Source organism: Clupea harengus, chromosome 22 (assembly GCF_900700415.2).
Source record: "Clupea harengus chromosome 22, Ch_v2.0.2, whole genome shotgun sequence".
Classification (NCBI taxonomy): Eukaryota; Metazoa; Chordata; class Actinopteri; order Clupeiformes; family Clupeidae; genus Clupea; species Clupea harengus.
The window spans coordinates 11,463,460-11,481,128 of NC_045173.1; the positions used below are offsets into that span (position 1 = coordinate 11,463,460).

The 17,669-nt window shown below is 42.7% G+C and overlaps 1 protein-coding gene across 1 annotated transcript; it reads right to left on the reverse strand.

The window, feature by feature from the left end:
- Positions 1 to 16: 16 nt before the first annotated feature.
- kitb (KIT proto-oncogene, receptor tyrosine kinase b) lies at positions 17 to 11,791 on the reverse strand. Its single transcript, XM_012837021.3, has 21 exons — positions 11,645 to 11,791; positions 10,048 to 10,305; positions 9,609 to 9,893; positions 9,167 to 9,306; positions 8,870 to 9,038; positions 8,273 to 8,459; positions 7,906 to 8,021; positions 7,263 to 7,377; positions 6,786 to 6,970; positions 5,072 to 5,178; positions 4,858 to 4,984; positions 4,270 to 4,374; positions 4,033 to 4,143; positions 3,640 to 3,778; positions 3,310 to 3,371; positions 3,061 to 3,161; positions 2,835 to 2,957; positions 2,232 to 2,343; positions 1,949 to 2,048; positions 1,621 to 1,726; positions 17 to 1,263 (listed from the first exon to the last, which is right to left on the reverse strand). Exons 1-21 carry the CDS (start codon positions 11,697 to 11,699, stop codon positions 1,099 to 1,101), a joined length of 2,868 nt encoding a protein of 955 aa, XP_012692475.1. The 5' UTR covers positions 11,700 to 11,791; the 3' UTR covers positions 17 to 1,098.
- Between the last annotated feature and the right edge of the window lie 5,878 nt (positions 11,792 to 17,669).

Below are 17,669 nucleotides of genomic sequence, written 5' to 3' on the forward strand. Positions count from 1 at the left end.
AAAAGTAACCAGGGAAACCATTCACATTACATTTATTTAATCAATCTTATCCATGTATCAAAACTGCAAAACTTCTGTCAAAACAAGTTCCATTTGAAACACACTTGCTTAACCAGAGCAAATCATTTAGCATGAATTCTCTTTAATTCACACACATAACTGTAAAACTTTACTGCAAGTATGTATACTCCCTTTGGCCCATCGGTGCACCGCTGTCAACTTCTGTACTTTACAAAAACAATTCACTCTCAAGCTACACAGAGTTGGTCTACACACAAGGGCAAATGGAGAAATGATCTCATATTTTATGGCCATAAATAACAGCAGTCAAGGGCGTGCTCACTTCTCATCGACTGGTCCGTGGCCCAGATGTTGTTTTCCACGTATCACATAATGGACAATGTGTTTCACATCGTGCTGGCTCAGCAAACACACACACACACACACACACACACACACACCCCTCCCCAAGCACCTGAAATATCACACCAATCAATAGTCCTGCCACACTTACAGGAAACTCGAAAGGCATTCTTAGGCCTCAACCAGAGGACGACAATAAACATGGATGGGGGGGGGGGGGCAGGTCTGGAGGACTCTTACAAGCCACTAGAGACGTGCAGTACTAAATTGTTGTAAGGCAAAATGAAGGTAGGTAGGTAGGTGCTAAGGTAGGTTAAGGGCTGTGAACGCTGAATGAGGAGTGTAGAAGTTGACCTGAATAGGAACAGGTAATAATTTCACAATACAGTGACCCAGTAACCCATGGGATTGTTATTAAGCAGCTGAAGGATCATTTAACTCACAGACCTATAGTGGTTTAAGAATGCAGATGGTATACTTATAGAGCTGCTAACCGCTCATTGTGAGGCAAAGCTACTTGTAGAGCCAAATTGTCAACATACAAACTACCCCTGCATGTCATCAAAGGAGGAGTGATATTGCAGACTCTTACACCCAGGTAGAGAGTTGTCTGGGCCATGCTATCATTCACAGCGATATGACTACCTATTATTAGACCCAGGAGGCTTGCATTTAGCAGGAGAATTGCTGAATAGGGGTCGGATGATTGTCAGCAGGTAGTCTAGGCCAGAGTGCTCAGACAGTCTCATCTTCCAGGAAGACTTCAGAGCTAGACAGGAGAGGCTGAGTCGGGGCTGTGGTGCTGCTCACTGAGCTTAGCCTCTGAGACGGCTCCCTCTGCCTGTCTGGAGGAACAACACCTCCGTTACTGCTGTTGCTCCCAACCAGGTTCAGGTACTCCTGAGGAGCACAAGAGACAGGATGTTAAATAATACAAATGTTTCTTAAACTAATGGCAAGGATGTTAAAATGTATGTGAAAATACACAGTTCCCCTGTGTGAGTGTACATTCTATGAATTGTGTGTCTGTTCCAGGCAATTCATTACATTTGTTCACATTTTCTCAGGCTCAGTTAAAAATAGACACATACAGAAAACACATCTAAAAACAAGGCAGTCTGGATACATCGAAAGCATAAGAACATCAGGGTTCCCCAGAACAAGAAATACCAGAATTCATGCAACAGACCACTAGACAATTATTAAAGGCAACACTTTGAAGTAAAGTGAAGTGAAGTAAGGTAGTCGGCTGCCTACATGTTTGGTGTGCTCTGACAGCAGGAGCTCAGTCTTCTCCGCCAGCTTCTTGAAGGGAGGCCTCTTCAGGGGATCAGTGTTCCAGCAGCATCTCATCACCTCATATCTAATGGAGCAGGGAAACCACTTCAGTCACGATACACACGGTTCACTGGTCAGGCTCACACATACACACACACACACACATATCTATGCTAGTCACGTGCACGTGCACACTGTATGTGGTTTTGTTGCTTAGTAAAGAACTTTAAACCCATGACAATATTTCAAACAAGGACCTGTAGAAATGGAAATAAAAAAACTACCATAATAAACATTAACCCCTTACATTTCACTAGGTGCAAATTCTGGCTCACTCATTCTGTATCCTTCCTGGATCATCGTATAGAAGGCCGCGCCAACATGAATGCCTGGGTAAGGACTGTTACCTGTGCAAGACATTACAGGCTGAGTGAGATCATAGACTACTGATCTATGGTCAATTTTGCATTCATTGCAAACTGGTTTATCAGGAATCAGATATGATCTGTGTATTTGAATAGTAAGATCTGATGAAGCAGAAACCAGGCTTTAGTCAGTGTAGACCAGAAATCCAAAAAGCATAGCCTTACCAAGAGAGAAGATCTCCCAGAGCAGAATGCCATAAGACCAGACATCACTCTCAAATGTGTAGATGCCTTCAAAGAGACTTTCAGGGGACATCCACTTCACAGGGAGCCTGGCCTATAAAGGAATGCAATCACCAATTCTTCTTACCAGGCATTTTTTATGTTAGAGCATTTCACTTGCTTCAAGCGTTTCAGTCCTTAATTGTCTTAATAACTTATAAGTTATAACTTATGACTGATATTTTATTACTGGTTCTGAGCAAGTTAATGCTTGAAACTATAACTGCCATAATTATAAAGCTGTTTGAAGTACAAAACTGCTTTGTCCAAGTCAGAATGAAGACAAATGTACTTTGTCTGGCCACACTAGTTTTAAAATATATTTGGGTTCTTTTAAAAAAAAATCTTGGTAAGACAAATTTTCCTGTTTTGTTGGCAGATAATTTTTCTTATTTTAAGTAATATATCCCCCATTTTATAACTTTTTTTGCAGTGTAATGCAAACGGGTATATTAACACATTTTAGAGTAGGACTCTGGAGGGCTGACTAGTGTATGGATTCACAGGAGAAGCCCATGGATCACTGGATCAGAGGAAGTGACTCACATTGCCCCTGAGCACATAGTTGCAGTCATTGGCCATGTCACGGGCCAGACCAAAGTCACAGATCTTGGCCACTCTGCCTTTTGTGAGGAGAATATTCCTGGCAGCCAGGTCTCTGTGGATGCACTGAAAGAAACGTAGGGTAAGTCAAGACACGCATGCAACTTGGTGTTCCATGCATTCATCTTTAGTCTCTAAAGCCGGTAACCAGCGACAGGAGTGGCCTCACATTTTTGGAGGTGAGGAAGTCCATGCCTTTGGCTACTTGGTAGGAGAAACTGAGGAGATCCTCTGTGTCCAAAGACAGGTCATCCTTATCTCCATTGCAGTCTGGAATAAGTCAAAAAGTCCAATCTTTGCATCTGAGACAATATGAACAAGCAGTCCAAACTGGTTTAAATCTAAATCAGTAATGCAGGAAGTCTACATGTGCTAATATCTCTAAGTTGTCAAACTGAGTTGTGGTTGTACTGCTTACCAGAGAGGTTATGCTTCCTCTGGTAAGATCTCATGGGCATGTAACCATTGTCATTGCCATCCCTGGTGAATACAAGAAAGGCACGCACACGCATGCACGCACGCACACACACACACACACACACACACACACACACACACACACACACACACACACACATCCCATGCATGTACATATGCTAGTGAGACAAATCATAAGAGAAGACACACTACATACACACCCATGCATACAGTACATACACACTACATCATCTACACAGCACATCCATGGAGAAATGGAAGTATAAAAACAAGAAGGTAATGTATGACAGAATATGGGCCACTCTGTCACCTCAAGGGCTGGGGCTGACTCAGGAGATTCTTGTAGTAGCCATCACCGGTTTTCAAACTGAAAAACTCCTCCTTCTTTCGCCGCAGGAAGCTGAGCAGGTCCCCATAACAACAGTACTCAGTGATCACCAGCGTTGGACCTGTCCAATTTAGATCATTAGACGGAAACAGGAAATTCTGTTACAGCAACTCTTATGGCACACATCCATCACTCCTGATCAGATGAAATCTAACTGATCTCAAAAGCCCTGAGGCCAGTAGAACTGGTTTTCTCCTAAACTTAAGCTAATTTCTCTTAGCAGGACTTGTAAGGAGACATTAAGAGCTATTAGGAGCCTTGCCAGAGAAGAGCCTTGGCTCAGTCCATCCATGATGCCGGCTTAAAACCTCTTACCTCCCTGGGTGCAGGCTCCGAGCAGGTTAACAATGTTGACGTAGTTTCCAAGGTAACTGAGAACTTTGAGCTCTGACATGAGCGCCTCCTTCTCGGTGCAGTGGGCACTTGCTGTGGGAGGAGCAGTGTGTTTCATTTGAGTTTATGCATGCTGTCCATTCTCACAGGTACATATGCTGACACACACATACACACACACACACACACACACACACACACACACAAAGGAAAACTCACGTTTAAGCATTTTCACTGCAACAGTGGTGACAGAATCTGGAGAGCGGAGTCCATAGGCTGTGGCCTGTACCACTTTACCAAAGGCACCAGATCCTAAAACTTTACCTGAACACACACAGACACAAAAACACAAATATTGAAAACAAATATTGAAAACATTGAAACATTAAAGTCATATAACTCAATATGCCAAGGAATTCAGCATGACTATGCTTTCTTAGTGATTATAACCGTTAGCAGAAATTTCAAGGAAAATAAATATTCCTCTAAAAAGGCTTGAACCGAGTAACTGGATTAAAGGCCAAGTGAAATTAGATTATGTTTGAGGCTTGCCATTTGAAGGCCTTGGTTTGTTTGGAGATTTGTCAGTGTGCGAGACTGAGAAAGACTCTCCTCCCTTGATCTCACTCAGGCACACAAACACGTCCACTTCAAAAAAATCATTAACCATCGATGGACAAGCCTCCTCCAATTTCCCACAGGCAAAGACATCTCCTAATATCAACAACACACTAAATACACAACTGCAAAAACCACAGTACATGGAAATGCTGGGTTAAGATGGTAGTGGTTGCTTCACATATTTACCAAACCGCAGTCTCTCACGGGGGAACTCCCACTTTTGGTCATAAGGCAGCTGGGTGGGGTCTATGTAAATATAGTTGTTGCCATGGATGCTCTCTATCACCTTCCAGTGAATCTGGTATTTGGGTTTCTGTGGAAAGGAGAGATAGGGATGGGCCAACGAACTGTAAAACAAACTATAGCTGTAAAACTATACAGAGGGAGAGTTAGTAGTTACCTGCATATACTTGCATAGAAGGACCACCAATGTGAAACTGAGCCCAATTGCTGCACATACAACACCAGTCAGCAGTGGAGTAAACAGTTTGTGTGGCACTGTTTTCTCTAAAGGGACAAACACATGAATGTACACACACACACACACACACACACACACACACACACACACACACACACACACACACACACACACACACACTAATCAGAACATGATTTGAGCAAGTACACATTTAAATCATAAGAATCGGTTTTTTTTATGCATCACTTGTCTAGCTGGTATCTTACAAACCAAGGCAGGTGATACAGATAAAACAAAGACAAGAAATATATCTAGCTGAACGCACATATACAGAAGCATAGGTGGGCAAACGGGTGGGCTTACTCTGTTGTACTTGGGGGTAAGAATTATTCTTTCCTTTGAAAGCTCCTGAGTCTGATACACCCATTCCTGTCAATTTCCACTTTTAAACCGAAAGGGAAAGTCAAATGAATTCCTCCGAGACCGTTCATCCTATTCTCATGAAATGTCTACAGACCATGTTGACAAAAATGTATTTTAGGATTTTTAATTAGTCAAAATTAAACATCAATCAGATTTGAAGGCATGGTCCATAGTGACTATGGCCAATATCTTCTGGTCTAAAGGTACAATCAGATCAAAACTTGATAGAGTCAATCATCATTCTCTGGACGCATGCCAAATTTGGTGAAATTTCGTCTATAGACAGAGCTACAACATACACATCTGATTATCTCAAGAACTGCTTAACCTAAAACTGCTGTGCATTTGGTGTGCTTTCACTTGGCCCTATTTGCTCACATTTCCTGAAGTGTCAATGTTGTCTTTCTCCTGTTGAAGCTGTCAAATCCTGTCAATCTTTTGGCACTTGGCGTGCTTCGCACATACTGCTTGGACCCCGATGATTGCCACTATATTATTAGATGATTTGTATTCACATACGCATAGCTTTTGACCTCCAATGTTAATTGCTTTGGCTACATAGACATGCCTAACAGGTGTAATAAATATTATTTTAAATAAAGTTACTCTCTATAGAGTATGAGATACATTTCTATTCTTTTACTCAAGTAAGTATTTTGATGGGTACTTTTACTTCTACTTGAGTCCTTATTATTATAAAGTAACAATACATTTACATGAGCGCAGCTTTTCCCTACTCTACCCACCTCTGTACACAAGTGAACATAACCACCAAAATATGCACTCTCCCTCACACACACACAATCACTACACACACACTACACACACACACACACACACACACACATTACACATATGGTGATATGGAATATAGGAGCGTGTTTGCACGCTCCCTTTATTTCAGGCCCCTGCTGGAGGGAAAATAATCTCTTATTTAAATCCCTGAGTGCAGACGTGGCATAAAGTAATCTGCCTCAATCTGTCAACACACAACACACACCCACCTGTCATATTGACAAAACAATACACAATCTGCTAGCAATACCTCTGTCTGTGTGTTTTCTGAGTATTATGGATTATTATTGTGGATCCAATATCTGTGTATCTAAATGAGGGTAGCGAAGCATGTTTGAGTGCCAGATTGCCCTAATAACAGACTCAATGTGCATGTGTGTGTATATGTGTGTGAGTGTGACAGAAAGAGAATAATGGCATTATGTGCTTTGGGTATGTGTGTAATTTAATGTGTGTGTGTGTGAACACTTCTCACCACTGATGGAGAACAGCGTGTACGCCTGCTCTCCCTCTGCTGTGGCCACACACTCCAGCGTGCGGTAACTCCCTCTGCTAACGTTCAGCCGGCTCTCCACCAGACTGCGTCCGAAGCCTGTGCCTGACACAGACACCATGGCGACCTCCTCCTCCTCCTCGGTGGCATTGCCCAGCATTGAGCACCTGAGCAACACGGATCAGAGGGAGTTCACTGAGTCAGAGTGGATGCCAACAGGTCTATTCAGGGTTTCAGAGTGCACATCCAGCTAATTAGACAAAAAGGCCTAAACAGAGACCATTTCTCAGGGTTTAAGAGAAGCTCTTCAACAAACAGACAGACAGACAGATGTCGTCAGAGCCTGATAAAGGAGACCAGCTGCCATACTGGTAAAATCCACTGCCATCTCAGAACTTATGGTATCTATGGTGACGTGGGGGTAAACATGTACACACTGAGGTGTCATGAGGGCCGTACCTTGTGTGTGAAGGCTCACAGTAGTACCAGGAGATTTTGGGGGCAGGGTATCCTGACGCTACACAGCGTACTTGTCCATCAATTGGACCGTCATGAGACACAATCACAGGCTTACCTGAGTGGGAGAGGGAGACATGGAGAAAGTGAGAGAGGAGGAAGGAGAGGGATATAAGGACTCCAATAAATGCACTAACAACATTAAAACCCCTGAATCATTGCAGAGAATGATGCATTAGAATGGTGTACAACATCGACAACAATAAAAAAACAATATTGATTAATGGTACCATCTGCTACTGATTCATTCCAAACATTTGTTGCTGACACAATCCCATTAATACTAATAAATAGTCTTTCATTCCAAATGAAATGTGCATGGGTGGGAGTGGGTTGACGAGGACAAGCCGTCTCTGTGTGTGTGTGTGTGTGTGTGTGTGTGTGTGTGTGTGTGTGTGTGTGTGTGTGCGTGTGTGTGTGTGTGTGTGTGTGTGTGTGTGTGTGTGTGTGTCTGTGCCTGTGTCTGTGTCTGTGTGTTCTTGTGTGTCTGTCTGTGTGCGTGCATATCTGTGTACGTGTGCGTGTGCTTGTGTGTGTGTGGTAAATATGTGAAGGCCCACATCCTGTATCTGTAACCAGAACTTACAAATTACATGAACAGAGAATGAGTGATTGACTGAGTCATCATTGTGGCTGGCCTTTAAAGTGTAGATGCCTCCTTCATATCCATGGACACGCACCAGCCTTAGCTCACTGACATACCTAAAAATCATTCACAATTACAGCGAATTAGAATGTACTATTTCTAATACAATTAGAATAACTGCATTACACTAATTGCAGAGTGACACTGAATGTGGAATGCTCAGGTTCAATAAGGTTGCTCAGGTTCCAATACAAATGAAAGTATTCTGTCCTAACTTCAACAGAAATCAATTAAATCTATTAAATCTGTTATTCCTTGTTATTTGTACTGTGTTAGCACATGAACACACATGCATCTGTGTGTGCACCTGTATCTCTGCTTGTGTATGGTAATAACGTGCTCAGAGGTGTTGTGGAGCACTTGGTCCTGGTGTGCCCAGGAGAGGATGGTGGGTGTGGGGTAGGCCTCCAGCTCAGCCCGCAGTGTCAGGCTGGCCCCCTCACGAACATGCAGCACACTCTCTGCAGGCTCAGTCAGGTTAATGAAGCCTCGCTCTGAAGGCACACAAGCACACGCACATACACACATGTTTAAATTTGTTCATTTATCAGGTGATCTTATGCAAAAATATTAAGTGGTAAGTTTGCCGCTATTTTTGTCAAATACCTACTGTATGTTTGCCCTAAAAAGCCCTGAAAAGTAGATATATGCACTATGTATATACCAACGGATATACAGAAATGCTAGAGCTAGAACATTATGCGTCACTGTTTCTGCAGTCACGTCATTATTGCAGGTCGAGAGACATTTTTCGTTTTTGACAACAAAAACTCCAAACTGTCCCTTGAACTTTTTGCAGCATCAATGCCAATACCAATTTAATGACTATTGATTGTCCAGTTTTGGACGTAAGGAGTGATTCTAACCGATTGGCAAATATTTTACCCAGCGAACCTCCACTGACCATAGACATCCAGCCATATGGATGCAGTAGTGACTCCCTTCTCATTCTGTGCCTCGCAGTGATACATCCCAGAATCTCCGACCATCGCTGAGGTGATCCGCAGCGTTGCCGAGCGCTGGTAACCACGGGAGCCGGGCTGGATATGAGATGTGCGTGTCTCAAGTGCTGTCTATCATCAGGAGAAACATGGGTGTCAGAAGCAGTGTTGTGTTTCTGTGTAACTAACTGACTGTAATCATTTTCAAAAACATAATAAGTCAAGTGTAAAGCTGAATAAGCAGAAACAGGCTATCTTACTGTGCCCTGGGGAGAGATCCATTTGACACTGAAGTCATAGTTGACGTTGGCAGCTGCGCAGACCAACTCAAACTCCTGCCCTTTAGTCAGGATGGCATTCTCTCTCCTTGATATACTGATCTTTGGGGCCCTGTCAGGAACTGGTGCCAAACGCATTGCACATATGTGGATATAAACATGACAAGGCTAAATTAATGATCATTAACAGAAACTACGGGTAAGTTACATCTTGTAGCAACATCTACTTATGCAAGAAGTACCCTGTAGTCATTAATCCATTAAGTACACAGTACCTAGGCCACTTAAAATAAAGTGTGTCCAAATATATGAGATTTTCTTTCACAGTTCTTGACAAACTGACAAATAAACTCACTAGACATAAAAATGGAGCTTCTTTCATTTTCTCTCCTCCTCTTTTACTTTCTCTTTCTCTAACACTCACCAAATCGTACTTCGATGACGTACTCGTTGGATTTGACCGTGGTCTCTCCGAGCTGTCCTGCACAGACATAGCAGCCCTCCTGCTCTTTGCTGATGTTGCTGATGACAACGCCTCTCTGCGGTCGGGCTGTGTAGGTGAGGCCGAGGGGGAGGGGCTGGCCATCACAGGTGTGAAGGCTCAGGTTGGTGACAGCTGGGTCTGTAACCAGACAGGGCACAGTGCAGGACTCCCCCTCACGTACCAGCAGGTCATTTACCATAGAGCGTGCAAATGCATTCACTGGGTCTGAGATAGAGAGAAAATATTAAGAAACTGGCCACAGGAAATTAGCTTTACTTCACAACACAGTGTGTCATGTAAGGTCTCCCCCTCTGTACCCAATGCACGATTACATGCCAAGAAACACACACACACACACACACACACACACTCACATTACCTTTCACATAAACATATATAGAGCTCTCCTCCTGCGTTGCTCTATTTCTGCAAGTGTAGCGACCCATGTGCTGTTCCTGTGCTGAGGTCACGGTGATAAAGGCCACCTCATCTTCGTCACTCCTGCCCTCAGTTCTGCGACCCTTTTCCCGCTGCCACCTCACCTCCCCCTGTTCGTCATGGCAGGAGAGCTGCAAGCGTCTACCCTTCAGGACCACCACCTCTGGAGAGTCCGGACTGATGCGAGGTTTGGCCCAGCCTGAGTCACAGCAGCAGAGTACACGTCAAAGAAAGGGGCCATAAATACTAGCCCCTACTTTTTGATCGGCAAGTTCAGTGATGTCAGTGCCGTTAAACGTAACCCAATGAATGCCGTTCGCAATTTACACGGTTAAGAAATCCGGTTCCCCGCTTAACTTATTCCCACCACACCCACCTCTGCAGTCTGCCTGAATGTTTTTTTCCTCACCTGTCATAAACAACACAACCACAACAACCATTCATTAATCATTCAAAACTATTGCTGCTTTCATTTAGGCCCACATCTAATTTGCCTAACGCTCTCTCTTCCAAGGAGAAACATCATTTAACTGATGTTCTGCTCCCGTGGCTCTTCGACTAAGGTCAAGGGAATGACGTCACTTGTTTTGGCAGTCTGCAATTTATGGACATGTTAATTCAACAACAACTGTACATGCCAATAAGTTACTGCGAGACTTTTTTACGAGTGAAGATAAAGCCTGCGCTCATTTATCAACAGGATCCTCCTTGTCTATGTGTCCAAATGTCTCTGAAGAGTTAAGAACTTTTATGATGCTAATCTCTCTCTCTCTCTCTCTCAGTCTGTATGTTTGTGTTTATCTATTTACAATACTCTGAATGTATTATTTGAAGTAGGCCTACACAACGATGCTTAAGATGACTGGGCACATGTGCAGATTTTTCTAAACATGGTGTAGTCTCTACTGACAGGTCTACTTTAGAGTGTCGGCGGTCTCGACCAATTATACAGATGAATAAATATTGAATGTCACTGGCAACTATCTCACACCTGTTGCCCCGCCGGCGTTAGCGATCTACACACAGGAGTTTGGCTGCAGGCCAAGGCATACCTCCAGTAGTCAGACAGCCAAAAAAAACTATCGACGGTTAAACTGACCTCAGAAAACCACGCATGGGTGAAATTGCCGTTAACTTAAGTAGCGCAGTCATTCTTGGAAACCGATTTTCAACAGCGTAAAACTAATGTTAGCTAAATGAATCGTAGCCTTGTGTACGTTTCTTGATGCAATTTCAGTCGCAAGACCACTGAACAACAAATGGGCAGCAAATCCTGTGTTGCTTTTCAGCATCAGAGATGATCACGTATCTTTGTAAAATATGACATGACATTGACACTATTGCTCGTTTTAGCGCGCGTGCTGTTCACATTTTCGAGCTCACCACAAATGTATTTTCTTTTCGTTTGCTTTTAACTCGGAACATGTAATAGAGTAATATAAGTAAGGTGTTTCATTTAGTTAAGCCAACATAGACTATACATCTACAATCATCCACTTTTAATAAGTTAATTAATTTGTTGCTGTCGGTTGTTTTACCTGTTAATATGGTGAACAAGATTTGAATAGTGAATAAAATCCAGGTATATCCCATCGTGCCTTCTCCATGCGTATGCGTTCGTGTGTGTCTGGCAATCAAATGATCCGACGCGTCCCCAAAGGTGCGGTGCTCACAATAGACGATGGCTCCCTGATGAATACTAACGTCTTAAAGAGACAGGCTGCCTAACGCTAGCGATAGTCCGAGCCTTTCTATCGAACTGGACCACAGCCAGTGCTGAGACACTCTTACGGGAAAAACTCACTGGCATAGACTGAATCTGGCCCTTGGTTTCAGATGTTTTTCTGCTAAAGTAATTGCATTAAGTGGTTCTTTTGAAAGGAAAAGCTTTCTTCAGCTGTTCCCCTGATGACTATACTGACACTGTCAGATCATTTCATGCAAATAATTATACCTAATACTTATTGGTCAATAATTATTTAAGGCCTGTTCTGCTGTAGTGATGGTATGACTCATGAGCCTTGATAATGCATGAAGATATCTGCAATTATGTGTTTGTGGAAGCCTGTATGTGGATGTGGCTGTTCCAGTGAATGGTGATATTGAGTGTCTTGAGAATCTGCACACATTCACTTTGAATGTCCTATGATATCTGGAGGGGGAAACTCTTTGTGGAAGTGTTGCCCCCAGTCTATGTGTATTCACAAAACCTCCTAAGAGTCTTCAAAGGGAAGAATGTGCTGTAAGCACCAGATAGTGTTGAACTGTTGCTGTATGTTTTAGGGGGCAACAAATGACCTACAAACTAACAATGGTTAGCCCTAGTGTCTGACTACAAAGAGCCTGTTCACAAACATGAAACATGTGACATTGCTCACTAATTTGGTAGCCCTATTTGTAGCCTGTGTGACACCAGTGATGGCCACTGAATGCTACATGACTCAGTGCACTCACACACGGAGCCATATAAACCCCAGAGCAAAGTTTATCCAGGTCACATCCTAGTCCTCTTATGGTCAGTCCTGACAATTCGTCTCCACATGCTTCTCTTTAACAGTTTTTATGGTGTAAACAACCCCCTCTCCTTACACCCTCCTATGGCACCATGACCAGTGATGCATACCCTTGTAAAGACTGACGTCTAACTGCGTGTGAATGTTCAGTAAGTCCCTCCGGGCTCTCTGTATGTCATTGTGTGTAAACAGCGTTAGTGTAGGTTACAGGCAGCTGCATTATTGATGGCCAGGCCAGTGAGTCTGCGAACCAGAGGCAGAGTAGTAGAGCTGACTCACTCTGAGTCGGACTCGCTCTCCCTCTGCAGAGTGACTCACCATCCCACTTACAGACACATGAGACAGCCAGCGACGGACCACCAGGGACACGGTCTCCTCCAAAAGCTGTAAAATCACCTGGAGAGAGGAAGAGAGAGACAGAGAGAAGGCGTATTCTGACTACTAATTAAATTGTTTAGTATGTAGGGTACATGCTTCTGTGTGCGAGTGAGCTTGCATCCATCTAGATAGAAACAATGTAGGGCTGAATGCCTGTGTTCTCCTCATATATATATATATATTGTTTCTATCTAGATGGATGCAAGCTCACTCGCACACAGAAGCATATATAAACACTTTAGACTTTCATGACATTGATTTTCCAGTATGGAGTATCTATTCAACAACTATCATAACAGACCACATCAAGCAGCTACTCTGAAAAGCTGCCCTATTGATCTGCTGTACTCTCACTCTTCTTGATGTAGTTTACGTACATGGCTGATTAGACCAAAACATAATTGCATGAAAGCCTTCTGCTGCATTTCTGCTGACCCTGCAATACAGCTTGACCCTTGCAGTACATGTCAGCCATTTGGTACCCATCTCACAATGATATGACTGATATGTTTATATGGCAATCACCCCTGTGGGTTTTAAGTGTTCTTCTGCTCAAACCTGGGGCGCGGCTCTAACTTTCACCATCAGCGCTGTCTGACTGACCCAGAGAACTTCAGCCTGTGAACCCATTTGACCTTTCTGTTAACTAAATTCAAATGTTTAGTGGTTATCACTTTTGTATATTGTGCATTGCATTTCTTCTGGAGAGAATATTTTATGGGCTTTCCATACTGTACTCAATCATTTCTTAGGAATCTGTTTTTGTTGTTGTTGTTGTTGATGATCTTGTTGTTATTGTTGTTTTGGATTAATCAATAACAGGATTACATGCTTGGTGTAATCACACTGACTGCTTACGGTGTTAATTACTAATAGAGACAGATCAATCTGGTTAATCACAAAAGACGTTGTTATGGGAGGACACGGAAGGGTCTTTATAAACCTTTATTTGAGTGAGCTCAGAAGGTGTGAGATAGAATGCTGCGTGAGACAGAGAGGGGTATATGTATCTAAAGAAAGATATATACATAAGAACTGCTGGGAAGGAAGATAATACATTACTAAAATGCGTTGTAGGATCTTTCATAGGGGTAGGTAGGCCTACTGTAACAAACCACTCTTAACACAGCGGTAATAGGCTCACGGTAGCCTACTTCATAAAAGCATCCCATCTCCTGCATGCATTAAACCCGAAGCATTAAACTCCATAACAAACCGCAAAACCAATCACTCGCTTCGGCTGGTTAAGAGACTGCCAGGGGCAATAACTTCTCATTGACCTCTCTTGGCTTTTTTTGTGATGACACAGGCAGTAACGGAGAGTCATAAACGACTCCCGAGAGAGCGTCAGGCTCTGATTAGATCCAGGCCCGGGGTGGGTAATCGGGAGAATCGGGAGAGTTCCCGGTGGGCCGCTTCACTTCTGGGCCGGTCGAGAATTTAATTTTTTGACATTTGTCACGTTAGTCCATCTTCTCTTAAAGTAGGCTACACACGTTCCGCATTCTGACACCGCAACCTCTGCATGGGTTGTACCATGCGAGGAAGTTCTCGCCTCCCAAATAGACTTGGTTGGGTCCATAGCCCGTCTTTTTCAAAAAGTTTTCTCAGATAGGCTAACGATAGCTGGGCCGGACCGGCCCTACCGCAAAGATACGCCTCAGGGAGGATGGATGGGACGAAGAGGCCAGGAGGGGCTGAAAAAGCCAGGTTGAAAAAGGCATGGGAGGAGGATGCTGCCAAATGTGCCAAGCATACCGATTTATTTTCAAGAGGACAAACACAAGTGGCAACTGGTAAAGAGAGACATAGGCCTAATGATTAGCAACGTAACTATTCGGCTAACGTTGTAGCGTTAGTTAATATCGTTGTAGCGTTGTCAACCTATTCGCAAGCAAAATATAAAATTTTATTAAAATATTAGCCTTTTTATATCACCCAATATATGGCGATCCATAGACTGCAAATATTATGCAAATATTGATAACAAAACTCAAACTTGATCTGTGTAGGCTATAGATAAAGTGGCTGAAACCAGTGCACTGCTTAGGCGGTTACTGATGCTGTAGATGCTGTTGGTGCTACTCGCAATGTAACTGTATACTGTACTGTGAGTTGTAAACATTAGTTTCAAATGCTTTATTTATTTATTTATTTCTGCTTTTGTTAATTTATCAACCTATCCTTGTGGAATAGTGGAATATTTTGTGTTAACTTCTCAGCTTAAGTGGATTATTATTTAACCTTTACATTATTTGTTGAACCATGGTATTAATAAAAAAACCTACAGGATAGTAAGAGCTGAACTGTTGCTTCCAGTGGCGGTTCTACACGGAGGCCTGGGGTGGCCCGTGCCCCCGTAGACATGTCCCTGGCCACCCCTGTGGCCACCCCGTGCTGACCAACTAAATTTTTTTTTTCTTTATTATGATTTTACACCCGAGCGCCAAAAGCGGAACTTATGCGACGCAACGTTCTACAAGGGTAAATGAATGCGGCGCACCCAAACACTGTAGTCTGCCAGGTGTGGAGCTCGTCGGTGAATGAGAGCTCAGCAACTACTATTCATGGACATAGATATATATATAAAGGCTAGCTGTCCCTTTATATATATCTATGTTCATTGATACCATGTGACGTTACTGTGTCTAAGCGCTGCCATATTTGTGTCCAACACGGACACAGTAGTCTAGCTGTGCGTCGGTCACAACCCACAGAAAGTTCATATGCCCGGGATATGTGCTGTTGGATGCGACAACTGTCGCCAAAGAAACCCAGATATACAATTTTGTTCTATTCCAAAAGATTTAGGGAATGACTGACCTGTTAAGTGAAATGCAACACGTTGATACAATCGTGAATAATTACTGTGTCTTATTAAAGCTAAACTCTCCTGAGCAAGCTAGAGTGCTAATAGCTAGCAAGCTGTTTTGCCCCTTACTAAAGGCTTTAGCTATAACTCGTTAGCCCATATTGGCACTCTTAACCACCACTATAATAACACGGTTGATAATCGCTGTTTGAATTACTTACATGACCTGTGTGATCACATACATATTTTTTGTCTCCAGATCCCATATCTTGGTGTCGTTCACCCATCCTGCAACTGCATATTGATAGGCATTTGTACTCTTGAAATCTCCGGTGTATGGGGATGGATTATGTAGAAGATACATGTAAATGTCGGGGAAAGAAAGTTGGTGGCAGACGCTTTGCAGACTTTAAGGGACAAAATAAAGTTGAAGTTAATAAATATGGATCGCAGCCAATAATCAATGCCTTTTCCAAATATCGCTGTCCTTCTGTCTTATTTAGATGTGCTATCAGCTATCTGCTACAGGTCGCTAGCTTGCTCAGGACAGTTTAGGTTCGATAAGACACAGTAATTATTCACAATTGTATCACCGCCAAAAACAAATCCTAAAGGAGACAACACATAAAAAAGCACATGCTTAGATTTTAGTATGAATAGCAGTGGCGATTTTAGCCCGAAATTTCTGGTGGGGCAATTTTGTATGAAGATGTTCGTTGTCATGACTGTGTTCGCCAGCTAACCAACCACTAGAATTTAAAAAGTCTAAATTTGAAGAAACTATAAACAGAAAACAATACTATTATAATATTATTATTATAATTATTATATTATTACTATATATTATTATATATGACTACCTAGCTACTATTGGTTACAAAAATCTTATCATTTTGATGTGCCCCTCTGGTTAAACACTGGCCCCTCCTTGGCCCCCCTAGTAAAAATTGTCTAGAACCGCCACTGGTTGCTTCATTTATCCAATTTCCACTACCATGGAAAAAGTGGGCCGGTCTTGGGCCTGAAATTCCCGGGCTGAAAAGTGGCCCCACTCCGGCCCTGATTAGATCCATGACAACGGCTTGATCCAACCCCCTATAAAAGCCTACCCGAATAGGCCGATCTTAAAACAACTGAGCACAACACTAGTATTTTACTTAAAAAAACATTCGACCCATTTGGATGGATTTGTAGAATTGCCAATTTTCAAAGAATGGTCAGTCTATAGGTCGGCGGCGGTTTCCCCCTAGTGGTAAAAAAAAAAATAGACCTGGTATCCAATAGTCTAACACCTAACACTAATAGCCTACAACTGAAGCAACCTTGCTGGCTGGCCATATAAATACAGGTTGCCTCGATTTCGACGTCATTGTTAAATACAATTGTTTCTGCACAATCACGGCCCAAACAACACTAATTCACAACTTCAACAGCTCTGTCCTTCATAATTATGAGAGTGCACAAATGAGCTGTCCTGGGTGCTGAAATGGAACTTCATTATAGCCTTAGGCTATCATTAGCCTACCTATCGGTAATTACCCATATATTCTTATGATCTTACATTATGATTTTAGACTATACGAGGAAGAAGGCCTAGATCTTTCAAAAATCAAACACTTTTCTAATTCTAATTCTCACCACCAATTACCCAAAACAAAACGGAATTTCATACTATGACACACTGACCAATAGGTTTTAAAACGTTGACATGGTTTTCCTTGTGCATCTCAAGGATGTGTTCCAGTTTTAACCAACCCAACATAGCCTATAGGCTATATCATTTTACCCCCTTCCAGACATGTGGCAAACTGTAGAATGTGGCCGGCTTCGGACTAGTGTGTCAGTTTATGCAGATTGACT